Source organism: Saccopteryx bilineata, chromosome 12, assembly GCF_036850765.1.
Source record: "Saccopteryx bilineata isolate mSacBil1 chromosome 12, mSacBil1_pri_phased_curated, whole genome shotgun sequence".
NCBI classification, from domain to species: domain Eukaryota; kingdom Metazoa; phylum Chordata; class Mammalia; order Chiroptera; family Emballonuridae; genus Saccopteryx; species Saccopteryx bilineata.
The window spans coordinates 57068644-57083916 of record NC_089501.1 but is presented as its reverse complement, the minus strand read 5'-3'; the positions used below and the strand labels follow the sequence as shown (position 1 = coordinate 57083916).

Sequence of the window (15273 nt, the reverse complement as noted above, 5' to 3'; positions counted from 1 at the left end):
GGTTAAAATGCTGAATTTTACCTGAACCATATGATCCTGGACCTACTGTCTGTGTGGCTGGCCACAGCTCACTGTAAGGAACTCCTTCCCCAGCAACTTAGGTAAGACTCTTGGATACCTGCTGTTTACCTAGGACAAGGCAAGACAGCAGCCCTCCAAATTTCCATTCTTCACCCCAGAAATGATGAGCTGAATTGCTTGTGTTCATGGATCATCTGAACACAGTGCTTGTTAAACAAAGCGGTGAAGGTTCTTTCCTTCCCCCAGGGCCTGAGTTTGCCCCCCCCTCCCCCCAGCCAGCAGACAGCCCCTGAGAATTCTGTAGATCTTAAGGTCAGGGGTTAGCGTTAGCCTATTGCAACTATCCCTTTTCCCTGTAGTGATGATCCTCCCCAATCAAGTCTCTCCTGACCAAGTCGGGGAATCTGTGTTTTATTTGGCAATGGTCAGGAAGGCCTCCTGGAGGAGGAGGCATTTAAACATATAAGCTGTAGTTGGAGAGAGAACTAGAATGATGGGATTTGGGGAGGTTTGCTTTAAAAAAAAAAAGGATATACTTTTGATTTTACAGAGATAGAGGAAGGGAGGGAGGGAGGGAGAGAGAGACACTTTCACTGGTTCCCCTTAGTTGGGAATTCATGGGTCCCCTCCCGCAGATGCGGATGACCCCCCCCCCCCCCGCAACCTTGGTGCTTCAGGATGGCGCTCCTACCCACTGAGTCAACCGGCCAGGGCCAAGACATGGATATATATATTTTTAGCATAAAGGAAAAGAGAGAAAAGGGAACAGAATTGTGGAGCGTGCCTAAGTTATTTAGAGGAAGGAGCTGAAGCAACCAGAAAGGGACAAGAAGTGGCTGGAAAACCGGGGAGGTGAGAACACACAAGGAGATCTCGAGGGAGGGAGTGGTGAGTCCAGTCCGTGCAAGGTTTGCCCCCCCCCCCCCCCCCCCCCGCCGTGTGGGACAGGGGCCTCAGCCCAGCCATAAAGGACGAGCTCGTCCGCCGCCGAGGCGCAGGGAGCAGGCAGGGACACCGAGGACGTCAGGGACGGTGGCTCTGAAACAGACCTCGCGCTGTCGGGGACGGGAGCGGGTCGGGGCCAGGTTGGAAGGACAGGCTCTTCCGAGCCGAAAGGGACTGACCCGGCGGGGGCGAGTCCTCCGGCTGGGGCGTGTCCAAGGTGGGGCGTCGGGGGGCGGGTCTGCCCGCCGGCGCTCCGCGTCCGGCGTCGGGGCGTGTCCGTTCCGGGGGCGGAAACACTCGTGCCCGGTGGCCGCAGCTGCGGGGACAGCGGGGTGCGCCGGGGGTCGCGGTGCAGGCAGAGACGCGGGCGCGTCTGGCGGGCTCCGGTGAGGCGTTGGGCTCGGGTTCGGGGAGGAGGTTCGCGGGGCCTGGAGGGCGGGAACCTCCTCGTGGGCGGGACTGGCGGCGCTGCCCGTAGCAGGCCGTTGCAAAGACGGGCTGAAGAGAGTGTGTCCATTTTCAGGGAAGCGCAGGCTCCGGCCTGGACAGTGTGTCCCGCGCGCTTTGGGAGCCGAGTCTTGTTGCCGCTGCCGTGTCGCTCCCACGGGGACCGGCGCGATGAAGCCTGCAGCCCCTCGCCGCGTTCTCCTGCGCGCCCTGTGCCTGGCCTGCTGCTACCTGTGCTGCGCGCACGGGCTCTGGAAGAGGTGCGCACCTGGGCGCGCGGTGCCGGTCCCACCCGCGGTCCGTGGGGCCCCGGGTTTCCTGCGCGGGCGGCGGGAACTGCAGAGGGTCCTAGCGTCGGAGAGGGGGATCGTGCCGGGGAGACGCGGTGGGTGCGCGCTCTGCAGTCTCACCAGAGATTGTTTGGATTCCAGTACGCGCTGGCTGACCTGGTGCTGGTTCCTCCTTTTAAGGCTATAGACCTCCCCTCTTTCCCTCCCCCTCTCGTTCTTTCTGTCCCAGCGGACAACTGACCGGGGGCAAATCGGCTACATTGTAGAGGACTCGCACGTGATGTACAGGAAACCAGAATTCTAGCACCGGATTTGGATTTTTCCTTTCTCTCTTTTATTTGAGTCGTGATCGCAGGGGTAAGGAGTATATCAAACTTACACAGTAGGTGTGGGTGTTAACTTTTTAACAGAAGTTTTAATGCAACCGTTGCTGTTGCTGTTTCATCGTAGACTTTAAAAGGTAACCTTATATTTTAGTTTTCCCAGAAAGCATATTTTTTGAAGAGCTACAGTCATGAGTTAAATTGTGCCATCTGGTTCAGACGGTCACTGGTTGAGTGCGACCTGCGTATTCCGACCCAGATGTGTGACCTTGGAGCTCTGTGTCTGGCAGCTTGCTCACCTGTAAAGGAGAAATAAAAAAAAATAGCCCCTGCCCCCTAGGGTGGATGCAAGAAGTCAGTTACTGAACGGGCTGTGCTTCAATCCCTGTCTGGCCACGACTCATCGGTCGAAGTTAGATACAGGTTGGGGCATGTGTGCAACCAACCCTCATAAGTCGTGCACCTGCTTTAACGGGACAGCCGCCTGACCGAGGCGTGTTTTGTGGGAAAAACGCCCAGACCCCCTAGGGCTGCACAGGTCAGCGGGTGTTTTCCCAAGTCCAGGTCAGGCTGAGAACTCAGCCTCTGGCGTCTCCCTCGCTCAGGGGGTCCTGCCGCTTCTCCGTTACTCTGGGAAGAGGCTTCCGTAGCGCCTGGATTGCAGGTAGACGTTGTGTTACCCATGTTCTAAGTCTTGATTGTTTTATTGTAAACGGCAAACTGAATGTCTGGTGGTCTAATTCTCACGCTGAGGTTTCTCTGTCTCCCCCACCCCACTCCCCAAATTATAAGAGAAAGTTTATTTAGAAAGACACAGAGGTGGTAGACGTGAGCCAGCCGGGCTGCGTGGGCTCAAGAAACAAGTTACAGAGGCAGAAGAATGGAGCTTAGGAGAGAGGTGGGCAAAGGTCACACACCTGGGGGGAACGACAGGGGGAAGAGAAAGGTGCAGGCATGCTCTGGAGAGGGAGAGCGCTTTTTCCTTTTATACTGACCCCCTGCCTTGTTCTTTTAGACTAAAACCGAGGTTTCGCAACATCCTGAGTTCTGTGCTTAGAGGGCAGTCCTTGCCTGCTGACGGGAGTGAATGTGTGAGGACTGAATTCCGCTTCACTTGTGGCCCCTCAGCGAGCAGAGGTCCGCCTCAGCTGCCCTCCACCCATAGCCTGAGCTCTCTCCCAGGCGACTGGGGCCGCTCCTCTGTCTGTCTGTCTGTCTGTCTGCCCGAGCGTCACAAACGGGGCTGGAGCCTCCTGCTGGGAGTCCCCCATCTTGGTGTCAGTGTGGTGTGCCGCATTCTAGACGGCGCCCCCGGGGGTCGGACGGGCACCTTCTGATCCAGCCTACCCGTCCGCGGTCCTTTTGGTGCCAAGTGAACAATTGTGTTTTCAGGGCCTGTGGGTGTCACCGAGGACGACAGGGCGGTGGGTCCGTTTCTAAGCCAGGAGCATCCTTAGGGCAGAGTGCTTGGTGGCTGCTGCCTCATCCACCCTGGTCTCAGCTGTCCTGCCTGAGGCCTTCCCGGCTTCCTGACCTCGATGTCAACCCCCTGCCCGCCGCTGCCGTGCCCCTGAGCTCCCTCAGTCATGTTCTTCACCCCATTTTCACGTCCTGATGCCCCGAATGTGCTTTACTTCCTGGGCCGTTGTCTTCCCTCCCGGCGTGTGCGCTTCAGGAAGGTGGGGACTGGTTCCTGGCTCAGGGCAGTGACCTTGTCTCACCACAGTGCCCTGGGACTGGTCCCTCACTCAGCGCATCCCACAGTAGTGCCTGGCCTGTCGCAGACGCTCAGTGTTTCTTGAATGAATGAGATCATGGGTAGATGGATGGATGGATGGATGGATGGACGGACGGACGGATTTTCCTGTCACTTTAAAGAAGTTCTTGGAAACGGAGTTCCTTGTCTTTTAACAGTGGCAACCATGAATGGAAAAAGCTGATTATGGTTCACCACTGGCCCACAACAGTGTGCAAGGTGAGTGCTTCCGCCCCGGTGGCCCCTGTGATCCAGGGAGACCCCCGCGAGAGGGGGGTAGGTGACGCCCCTCCCTGATTGCCTCTGCTGTGGGTGCAGGGGTGTCTGCCCCATGGCTGTGCCTTCCCTGCCAGACCTTTCCTCCAGGAGGGCTGTGCGGTAACTTCCAGGGGCCGTGACACAGCGCCACTCACTAGGTGGCTCAGAACGTCAGAAATTCATTCTCTCGGGTCCGGAGGTTGGAAGTCTGAAGCTGGGGGTGTCGGCAGGGTGGGTCCCTTCTGGAAGCTTCGGGTGTTGCCGGCAGTCCTGGGCGTTGTGTGGGTTGTAGACACATCGCTCCAGTGTCTGCTGTGGGTTCCCCTGGTGGTCTCTGTTCTCTGTCTCTCTCTTTCTTATCAGGGCCCCAGAGTTGGATTTAGGGCCCATCCCAATCCAGGCTGACCTCACCTTCACTTGGTGACATCTGCAAAGACCCTACACAGACACGGGGGGTTAGGACTTTGGCACCGTGGCCGGGGCAGGATTCAGCTCCCACAGGTGCTGACTTGCCTCCTCTCTTCGTGATGGCCACACAGCATTGCCGGGTCCTCAGCGCAAACGCTGCCCCTTGTCCCCTGAGGGTTGGTCTTTCTGTCTGTCGCTGTGTCTCGTCCTGTGCCCAGTGTCCTTTCAGAGTGTCACAGCAGAGGGGGCCCTGCCTCGGTGGCGGGGGGCGGGAGCTGTCTCTGAAACGGAGGGGTCCTGTCTCAGCCTGCTCCCCACAGACCCTGTCCCCACACACCGTTCTGTGGGCGGTGTGTAAAGCCGGGTGTTAACTACCCAGATTGCTGAGCCATCCCTAATTGTATCGATGGTGTTCCTGAAATTTTCGCTCAAGACTCTTGAAGTCAGAAGAGGTCTTGTCTTCTCATGCCTGAGGGCTGGAAGCAGGCGGTAATTGTGGGGTGGGGGTCCTCTCCGGTGTGCTGGGCCCTGGGCTTTGCTTTCCTCAGCCCTTAGAACACGGCCTTCCTTTCACTTCCCCACTGAGTGATGTTTCTGTTGATAAATGAAAATGAAACATCACTTGTAAGTTGCACTCTTGATCTGGAAACGTCTCTGACAGTGTAGACTCCACCTAGGCGGCAGCGCCTGTCCGGTGTCCTGCACACTGTGCAGCCATTGTCCTTTCTGCCCCAGGGCGGCCTCTCTGCTCTGGGGCAAGGCTGGGTGGGGGAGGGGGCAGCTGCCTGTCACCTGTGTCCCGTTCTGTCTTCTGCAGCCTGGTCCTGGCTCCTGGGCCGTTCGGGGTTCTGGCAGGAAGGACCGGTGTGGGGAGCTGTGTCCTGGGTAACTCTGGAGGTTGTCCTGCAGGGCAGGGGGCTGTCCTCTGGGGGGGGCATTCACCTGACAGTGTGGGGGTGCTCAGGTGTGCTGGTGTCAACCTGCTGGGGTTGCCGTCTTGCCTGGAGGCTTTAGAAACGAGAGAGTCTAACAAGTTATTCGCTAGTGAGCTGTCATTATTAAGAAGTTGATTTCAATGCGGGGTGGTGATGGCAGAGGCTCTGTTGTTCCCGTCAAGGTCAAGGTGTCATCCAGGAGTGATTTGGACCTTGCCTGCGCTGGGGCAGGTCTGTGCCCTCAGTGCTCAGCAGGGTCCCTGGGTCACCTGCCAGAAGGCTTGCTGACGATGACAGGAGCCGCCCTGTGGCTCCGGTTACTGATGCACTCTCCAAGACCCTGAAGGTAGAGCCTGCAGAAGGCCTCCACTGGGCACTGGGTCCTGGCTTGCTCTTCAGAACCCTGACCCACAGCTTTGGGCTGTGGTTCCCGGGGGGTCGGTAGAGGTGAAGTCTGCGACCTGCTGGGCTGATGCTGCCTGTTTCTCTCCGTTCCTCCGCCCGGTCATTGTGTGTGGCCTCCCCCTCTCAGACATTTCCTCACCTCACCAGACCTTCCTTAATGTCCAAACCAACCGTGGAAGAAGCCACATCCCACAAACCGTGATTCGGAGTGGAGAGGGGTTGGACGCGTGAGCAGGCCGCCTGACTTGGCCCTCACCAGACTCCGACGTCTGCTTTCTGTTTGGGTACCTGGTTCCATAGGGAAACGGCCTTCCTGACGGCTGCTTATCTGGAAAAACTCCATTTCAGCTAAACAGTTTGGTGGTCCCTATGAAGGGTTATACTGAGACTGGCATTCCTGTGATTGTATCTCTCTTACCACGGACGCCTGTTCCCACCTGGGCGTGTGTATGGCTCCAGATTTTCAACAGTTCCTGTTTCGCTGATGTGTTTGGAGCTGGTGCCTGAACAAACGAGAGGCCGGTGGGGTATTATCAGTATCAGCCTTTCGTTCTAAAATGTTTACTCAGAAATCACTTGGAGGCAAATAGGAGCGTTTCCATCAGCTTGACTTAATTTGCGAGCACATTAAAAAAGAGAGAGAGAGAGAGCAAAAATAGGTTATTAGTTCTGTCATTTAAATTGAGGATCGGTCCAGTCACTGCAAAGACACCACCCAGTGTCCTTTTCTCAGGAACGCGTTGCTGGGATGAATTTGTTGCAGTCGAACAGGGAAAGTGTTTTGTGTTAGCCCCGGACCATGTGTCATGGCCGTGCCTCAGAAAGAGCAAGGAAGATTGCTACATGTGTTTCAGTAAGCAATGAAATTGTGTGTTCTGTGTCCTTTCTTTCCCCAGGAAGTGGAAAAGGACTGCAGAGACCCTCCGGACTACTGGACAATACACGGTTTATGGCAAGCGCTCAGTGCAATGGAAACAGTGTCCCAGGGGGCCGGCTAACGGGAGACTGTAGCTTGAGCCTGGTCCTGATACTCACAGACTTGTTTGTCACTTTGTTGGAGCTTATTTTCATTGACCCAGCAGTGGACTGGATAGATCAGATCCTCTCTTAGAAAACATCTTCCGTGTTTCTACCATAATAACCCGAATGCGGTTGCTGTTTTAAGTTCTGTTTTGATAGAATAGTAACAGTCTAGTTTCAATATGCATGGAAGGGCTCTGGGTATACTTGATGGCTAAGTTTTAATTCTCTCATTTCTTCTCTGGGTGGGCAGTAAGTAAATGTGTACAGATGTATAATCTATTTCATACACGTTTCACAGACACCCAGGTTGGCTTCTCCGGTCTTGCCTGCGCTCAGTGTTTAGTTTGCTATCTGCGTATGCGTTTGTGGTGCGGAATTCCGCACATTTATTTGCCCCATCAAGGGATCTAACTTGTCCTGCTGCTCAGATGAGGGGGGAGGAGTCCTTCTGGTTTTAGTGACCACCTGTGTTCCTTGGGGACAGGGGTTAGCAGGAAACAAATCAAGCTGGGACCTGGGGACCTGGCCTCTCTCGTCCACCTTCCTTCCCCTCGGCTTGTCGGGGACCCGGACACTTGACTGTGGGGGACCTGGCCTCTCTCGTCCACCTTCCTTCCCCTAGGCTTGTTGGGGACCCGGACACTTGACTGTGGGGGACCTGGCCTCTCTCGTCCACCTTCCTTCCCCTCGGCTTGTCGGGGACCCGGACACTTGACTGTGGGGGACCTGGCCTCTCTCGTCCACCTTCCTTCCCCTCGGCTTGTCGGGGACCCGGACACTTGACTGTGGGGGACCCTGGCTTTCTGGGGTTTTCTGAAGACTCTGTTCCGTCCCCTCTGAGCAGGGATGACAGTGCATGGTGATGCTTCTGTCCCCACGGAGGTGGGGGGGTGGACTAGTTTCAGGTCGGGGACAGTTATCTGTTGATGCTGGAAACACAGAGAGTCTATAGAGTAGACCTCGTGGGCTTAGCTGCATCTGTAGACGGAGAGCGGACACGTGAGGACAGAGTTACGTGCAGATGGACAGAGGGGCGTAGTCTGGGTGTTACAAGAGATCATCCCAGCTGATCAGACGTCATCACCAGGCACTGAGCCCTTTATGTGTGTTGTTTCCCTAGTCTTCTCCTCCACGTGAAGGGATAGAACTCTTCGCTGTCCTCACACGGCTGAGGAGCTGGGTTTGCAGAGGGAACGTCCCTGGGACTTGGGTTGGGGAGGGTGGGGACCAGGACACACAGCCCTGACTTGGAGCGCCCCCTGCTGGGTGTCCATCAGGCGTGCTCTGCTGTTTGCTTCAGGCTGGGGTGTTTTCACACAATCTCTTTGTGTCTGTGACTGCTGTCCAGGTCCCGGGCACTCTGTTAGGTGACCCACAGGGCCTGAGGCTACTTAGAGACCCCGTGTCCTCCGCAGACCTCAGTGGAAATGTTTTCATATGTCCCTTTGGAGCCCATCCCACCCAAGACTAATCTCTCTCTCTCTCTCTTTTTGATTTCCAGGGCTGACAAAGCTGAGCAGTGTAACCGATCGTGGCCCTTTAACTTGGATGAGATTAAGGTATTAACTTTTAATTGTATGCTGCAGGGTTTTGCCCTGGATTGTATCTGCTCTTCCTCAGTGTGACCTTGGGGGCGTGCTTTACAGCGAGGGGTCCCGAGCGTGTTCACCAGGATCGAGCCTCTGGCATTCTGGTATACATGAGCGTCTGAAGTGACCCCACAGATGAGAGACACGCTGACCCTCTCCTCCTCGGCCCACACCCCTGGGAGCAAACTGGGGGAGGTGGAAACAGATGGGGCAGCAGGGGCTCTCACCTGCCAGTCCAGCCCCCCACCCCCCACCTTCCCATCCCCACTGCCCCCCGCCCGCGTGGTGGACGGTGAGCACGTCAGGACAGCAGGGGCTCTCACCTGCCAGTCCAGCCCCCCACCCCCCACCTTCCCATCCCCGCTGCCCTCCGCCCGCGTGGTGGACGGTGAGCACGTCAGGACAGCAGGGGCTCTCACCTGACAGTCCAACCCCCAATCCCACCTTCTCATCCCCACTGCCCTCCACCCGCGTGGTGGACGGTGAGCACGTCAGGATAGCAGGGGCTCTCACCTGCCAGTCCAACCCCCCACCCCCCACCTTCCCATCCCCACTGCCCTCCGCCCGCGTGGTGGACGGTGAGCACGTCAGGACAGCAGGGGCTCTCACCTGCCAGTCCAGCCCCCCACCCCCCACCTTCCCATCCCCGCTGCCCTCCGCCCGCGTGGTGGACGGTGAGCACGTCAGGACAGCAGGGGCTCTCACCTGCCAGTCCAGCCCCCCACCCCCCACCTTCCCATCCCCGCTGCCCTCCGCCCGCGTGGTGGACGGTGAGCTCGTCAGGACAGCAGGGGCTCTCACCTGACAGTCCAACCCCCCCATCCCCCACCTTCTTATCCCCACTGCCCTCCACCCGTGTGGTGGACGGTGAGCACGTCAGGACAGCCGTGGTTTACAGAATGGTCACGTGGTACCCTGGCTGTCCTTTCTGGCCTGGGTGGGGTAGGTCTCTAACCTGGGGTTGTGAGCAGGGAGGAAGTGACCGGTCAGTCCAGTACAAAGTAACTCACAGGCCAGAGTATATAAGAGAGGTCAGCCGAGTGCTACTTTGAGACACCGCTATTTCATGTGTGTGCGCGTGCACACGTGTGTGTGCCCATACACACAGGTGCCTACCTTTCCTCAGGGGGGTGTGTAACCAGTCATCTGTCGGGGTGACTGGTAACTGGACTAACAGGACAGGGTCTGCGAGGTCCCGGGGCCTCCCTGCCAACACGGGGCAGAGTCAGGATTTGCTAGTATTATGGGTCAGTTCCCAGGCATGTGCAAACCCCAGAAAGTCAAGGTAACCAGTTCTAAACTCCTCATAGGCTCTAGTCCAAGAGGGATTCTTTTCTCCTTTTTCTTTCCTGCGAGGACCCTCGGGTGCGTAGACAGCTGTAGAAATCAGTGGTACACCCCAAAGCCAGGTGAAGTCTCCGTCCTGAGACCTATTCCTCTTCCCAGACTCACTTCAGGTCCCCTCTGCTCCCTTAGGGACGTTCCTGGCTGAGGCTCCTGACCCCTAAGTGGAATTAGAGGTTAATTTATTCAGCGACAATGTATTGAGTGCCCACTGCCAGGTCCTGTGCTCGGGGCTAGAGACACAGTAAACAGTCAGACGTGGTCTCTGGCCCATGTCGCTTACAGTTGGGGATGTGGGTGCTAATGAAGTCACCTCACCCACACAGAGTTACAAACCAGGTGCCCGGAGAGAGAAGTGGCCAGAGCTTAGGCCCACGGACCTGAGCGAGGCTCCTCTGAGGAGGTGACTTTTGAGCTGGAATCCGGATTAACTAGGTGAGGGGTAAGAGAGGCTGAGGAAGCAGCATATGCAAAGGCCCTGGGGTAGAGAGTACGGAACTTTTTTTTTTTTTTACAGAGACAGAGAGTCAGAGAGAGGAATAGATAGGAACAGAGAGAGATGAAAAGCATCAATCATTAGTTTTTCATTGCGACACCTTAGTTGTTCATTGATTGCTTTCTCATATGTGCCTTGACCATGGGCCTTCAGCAGACTGAGTAACCCCTTGCTCGAGCCAGCGACCTTGGGTCCAAGCTGGTGAACTTTGCTCAGACCAGATGAATCCGCACTCAAGCTGGGGACCTCGGGGTCTCGAACCTGGGTCCTCTGCATCCCAGTTTGATACTCTGTCCACTGCGCCACCGCCTGGTCAGGCGAGAGTAGGGAACTTTTGAGAGACCGGGAGGAAGCCAGTGTGGCTAGGGTGAGCTGCGAGCCGGGGTCGTGTTCAGGGCCAGGTCACAAGGAGCCTGGTGTGTTGCTTCAGAATCATTTCTCGGACCTGAGACCCACGAGACATCACTGGAAGCATTGCAACCGAAGAAGGAAGTAACCTAGTGTGTCTTTCTGATGTCTCTCTGGCTGCATGTTAGTGGTGAGATTCAGACACTGTTGGTTCGCTTGTCTCATAGCAGAGTGTCTAATTCAGCATTCATCACAAACAAAAGAGGCCTAGTTTGGACAATAGATTGTGTTATCACTCTGCATCTTCCTCCAAGGCCGGTGAGGGCTGAAGCCAGACTGTGGGGGTGGAAGCAGGTAGAGATGAAGACAGCACAGTGGACAGCTCCTGAGAGGCGTTGGGCCACAGGAGGAGGATGCCAGGGCTGTATGGGAGGGGGGTGGGGGAGGAGCTCAACTGGTTTGGGCACTGATGGGTTGATGGGAAGGACTTAGGCCAGGAGGGGTGACAAGAGAAAGTGAGGTCGTCCTGTTTCTTTCTTTTTTTTTTTTTGTATTTTTCTGAAGCTGGAAACAGGGAGAGACAGTCAGACAGACTCCCGCATGCGCCCGACCGGGATCCACCTGGCACGCCCACCAGGGGCGAAGCTCTGCCCACCAGGGGGCGATGCTCTGCCCCTCCGGGGCGTCGCTCTGTTGCGACCAGAGCCACTCTAGCGCCTGGGGCAGAGGCCAAGGAGCCATCCCCAGCGCCCGGGCCATCTTTGCTCCAATGGAGCCTTGGCTGCGGGAGGGGAAGAGAGAGACAGAGAGGAAGGAGGGGAGGGGTGGAGAAGCAAATGGGCGCTTCTCCTGTGTGCCCTGGCCGGGAATCGAACCCGGGTCCGCCACACGCCAGGCCGACGCTCTACCGCTGAGCCAACCGGCCAGGGCCAGGTCGTCCTGTTTCTTAACATACCATTTCAAGTCTAACCTTCTTTTGGCCTAGTGGGTGGGTAGCAATTAAAGAGGACACTTGAACACAGTTCCGTTTAGGGTCACTATCCGTAGATGTGGGAGTGTGTCAACCGCCCAGCTCCAACCAGCTCCTCTCCAGCTTGTGTTTTGTCTGGTGGTTTGTTTGCTTTAATTAGTAGATGTTACTTTTGAGGGCAGTTGTAGAAACCTTGAAGATACTTAAGTGGCTTGCATTCATGTGGCACGTTTATTACAATTGGTGGACCAGTGTTGATACATTGTTACTGAGTAAAGTCCACAGTTTACATTAGTATCCCTCTTTGTGTTGAACGTTCTGTGGGTTTGGACAATGTATAATGACCTGTATCCACCATTACAGTGCCAGACAGAGTAGTGTCACTGCCTTAAAGTCTGCTGAGGACTGTCTGGTCACCCCTCTACCTCCTCTCCTCCAACCCCTGGCAACATCCGATATTTACAGTCTCCATGGTAATATATGTGTAAGTGTCCTCCATGTTTTTTCATAACTGGATGGCTCACTTCTTTTCAGGGCTTAGTGTACAGTCTGTTTATACACTCACCTATGAGAGAGCTTATGTTTTCAAAGGTGCTTATGGTTACTCAGCTTTTACTTTTATTATTAGTGTTATTAATTTGCTTATTGATTTTAGAGAGAGAAGAAGAGAGAGAGAGAGAGAGACAGAATCGATCTGTTTCTGTATGTGCCCTGACTAGAGATCGAACCCACAACCTTAATGTATCGGAATGATGCTCTAACCAACCAAGCTATCCGGCCAGGACTCAGATTTCCTGTTTAGATACGTCTTAAACACTTCATACAAAATAAGCACAGAATTATGATAACTCTCGCCTGAGCGTTCTAATGCACAGAGATCAGTTCTTTTCGTGCATTAGTTTATCTGCACTTACTATTTTTTTTATCCTACGTAGGATCTTTTGCAAGACATGAAGATATACTGGCCTGATGTGATCCACTCGGCCGGTAACCGCAGCTCTTTCTGGTAAGTCTACGTCCTGAGGGCCATCACACCTGAGGCACAGGTGAGCGCCTCCCGAGGCCGTGCAGTGAAACTGTGGGAAACACGGGTGACAGGTGACAGCACCTGTCCTCTGAGGCTGACAGGTGTGAACAGCCTTCAATCCGGAACACCCTCATCTGTTGTGCCATTCTGGGGCCTCCCTCTCTCCCTTGGATCAAGCATGAGGGCAAGGCGAATGCACTTTACACACTTGTTTTTAATCTGTTCTTTTTACTCATTACTTCATTTTAAAAACCTTTTTCTCTGCTGAGGTTTAAATAACTTGCAGATCTTAGAAGCTGTCACTGCACATCAGATAGGAGGGAATTTCTGAGAGAAATTGCGCTGCTGTCTTGAAATAGATCAAGAAAAAAAAGAAAACCAGGTTAAGAAGATGAGGATTTCTTTCAAATGGCTTCGGCAGGAGAGAAAGTGAAATTTTCACTTGAGTCTCCGTCCATTAAAATGCCTTTCAATGTAGCGAGAGCTGAGCCCAGCGGAAAAACGCCGCGTGTAATTCAAGACAGATTTTGAAAATCATGGCTTTGGAAGCAGATAAAATTAGCATTCTTTTCATTTATACTTCTACCAACTGAAGATAATTTTTTTTTTATCTTTTTCTCTTCACTCTGGTATGTCAGTTTATAAGTTAGATGACAGCTGATCGGATTTTGTCCAAAGAAAGGTTAATTCAACCTGAAATATCTTAATGTAGAGTTTTCAGAAAAGAGTTAAGATGAGAGGAAAAGCTTTTAAAAGCAAACGTGGGCCCTGGCCGGTTGGCTCAGTGGTAGAGCGTCAGCCTGGCGTGCGGAAGTACCGGGTTCGATTCCCAGCCAGGGCACACAGGAGAGGCGCCCATTTGCTTCCCCACCCCTCCCCCTCTCCTCCTCTCTGTCTCTCTCTTCCCCTCCCGCAGCCAAGGCTCCATTGGAGCAAAGATGGCCCGGGAGCTGGGGATGGCTCCTTGGCCTCTGCCCCAGGCGCTAGAGTGGCTCTGGTCGCGACAGAGCGACGCCCCGGAGCAGCAGAGCATCGCCCCCTGGTGGGCAGAGCGTTGCCCCTGGTGGGCGTGCCGGGTGGATCCCGGTCGGGTGCATGCGGGAGTCTGTCTGACTGTCTCTCCCCGTTTCCAGCTTCAGAAAAATACCAAAAAAAGCAAACGTGGAATGAAAATGATGTCGGTGGTCCCGGGCACTGGTGCTCAGTGTGAGATTTTATTTGGGGGACGTGGCAGGAACGTGTTTTAGGATGCATGGATCCTGGGAGGGGTCCTATCTTCAATACAAATGAGAAGCACTTGGGAAGTTGGGGTGATGGGTGGTTCGGGGGGCTCATACATCTTTTGCGTTCTACACAGTTCTATAAGTGGTTTCAAATGGATAACGGCCTTCATGAAGTCAACAGGGAAAACAGTGAAGAAACATTTACAGGGCACTTCCTGGTATGGTAACTAAGTATATACAAAGTGTAATACTTCCAGTTGTTACAATGTCGCAGGATTGAATCAGTCAGATTTTTTCTGCGTGGCTTAAAAATAAATCAACAAACAAAGAACCTCTCCTGGGGGCTCAGTCCCTGAAGATGTGATCAGAATAGTGTGGGGGAAGCATGCCCTTGCTTTGTGCTCGCTGAGGGCACAGCGGTTTACTTTCTCAGGTTGGAGGGTTAGGTTACACACTGAAAACTCTGTGTTCTAAGTGACAAAGGTCAACATGGCATGCTACTTCATACTGTGCTTTCCGGAGCCCCTCAGTACAAAAGGACATTTGTGGAGCCCATCACGGCCTTCCTGTCTCCCTAATTGCCATACCTGGGTCCCGGTTGTCCGAATCGCCTCGACTGTGGGGGATCCCAGAGGTGTGCCCCGACCTCGTCACCCAGCTTTATCATCAGCGGGGAGAGGCAGGCTTCTGTCAGAAAACCATTCTGTTTAATCCCAGATAAGAATCCAGCATGCAGAGCAGACAGCCCTGGGTGTTCAAGATCCTTCCCTGAGATGAAATCTGTCGGTAAAATTAGCCACATTGACGACGCCATGTACACATATCCCTCTGCACAGCAGGGGTTCTGTCTGCCTTTTGGTTCTTGTCAGAAGAAGAACCGGAGGTGGGCCGTGCCCAGTCTGGCAGGGCCCCCTGCCCCCTCACTATGGCAGGTGTCCCCGGGCCTTGGCCATCGGTCCCCGAGGAATAGTTGAGGTAACCCAGGCAGTCACAGAAGGGGGACCCCGGCATCTACTTCTTGGAGGATTTGGGAGAGGTGGGGGGGCCCACACAATGGCCACTTCTGATTGGTAATCGACAACTTTGTGTTAAATGGAAAATGTCCAATTCCGAATGATGTGGTTCAATGTTTTGAATGACATTAACCGCAATACATTCGTCTGTGTCCTGTGGCTGACATCGTTGAGTTAAGCCAGCTCCAAAAATAATTTTAATGGTCGTTGAATATCGATGTTGAGCTGAGAACTATCTTTGGGTCTAAACGGGTCCTTTAGGTCATCACCCTCCGGCGCCCTGTGGGGCAGATTCTCGGGTGGTTCCCTGTGGAGCAGATTATCGGGTGGCTCCCCGGCGCCCTGTGGAGATTATCGGGTGGTTCCCTGTGGAGCAGGTTCTCGGGGGGGGGGGGTTCCCTGTGGGGCAGATTCTCGAGTGGTTGCCCGGCGCCCTGTGGAGCAGATTCTCG

At 54.6% G+C, this 15273-nt stretch overlaps 1 protein-coding gene across 1 annotated transcript in view; it reads left to right on the top strand.

The window, feature by feature from the left end:
* Positions 1-1194: 1194 nt before the first annotated feature.
* The window catches only part of RNASET2 (ribonuclease T2), a 29569-nt gene continuing 15490 nt past the window's right edge, over positions 1195-15273 (top strand). Inside the window, exons 1-6 of the mRNA XM_066248358.1 lie at positions 1195-1352; positions 1490-1673; positions 3941-4001; positions 6685-6740; positions 8313-8370; positions 12494-12564. Coding sequence (XP_066104455.1) covers positions 1585-1673; positions 3941-4001; positions 6685-6740; positions 8313-8370; positions 12494-12564 — 335 coding nt within the window. The 5' untranslated portion in view covers positions 1195-1352; positions 1490-1584. The remainder of the gene's footprint in view (positions 1353-1489; positions 1674-3940; positions 4002-6684; positions 6741-8312; positions 8371-12493; positions 12565-15273) is intronic.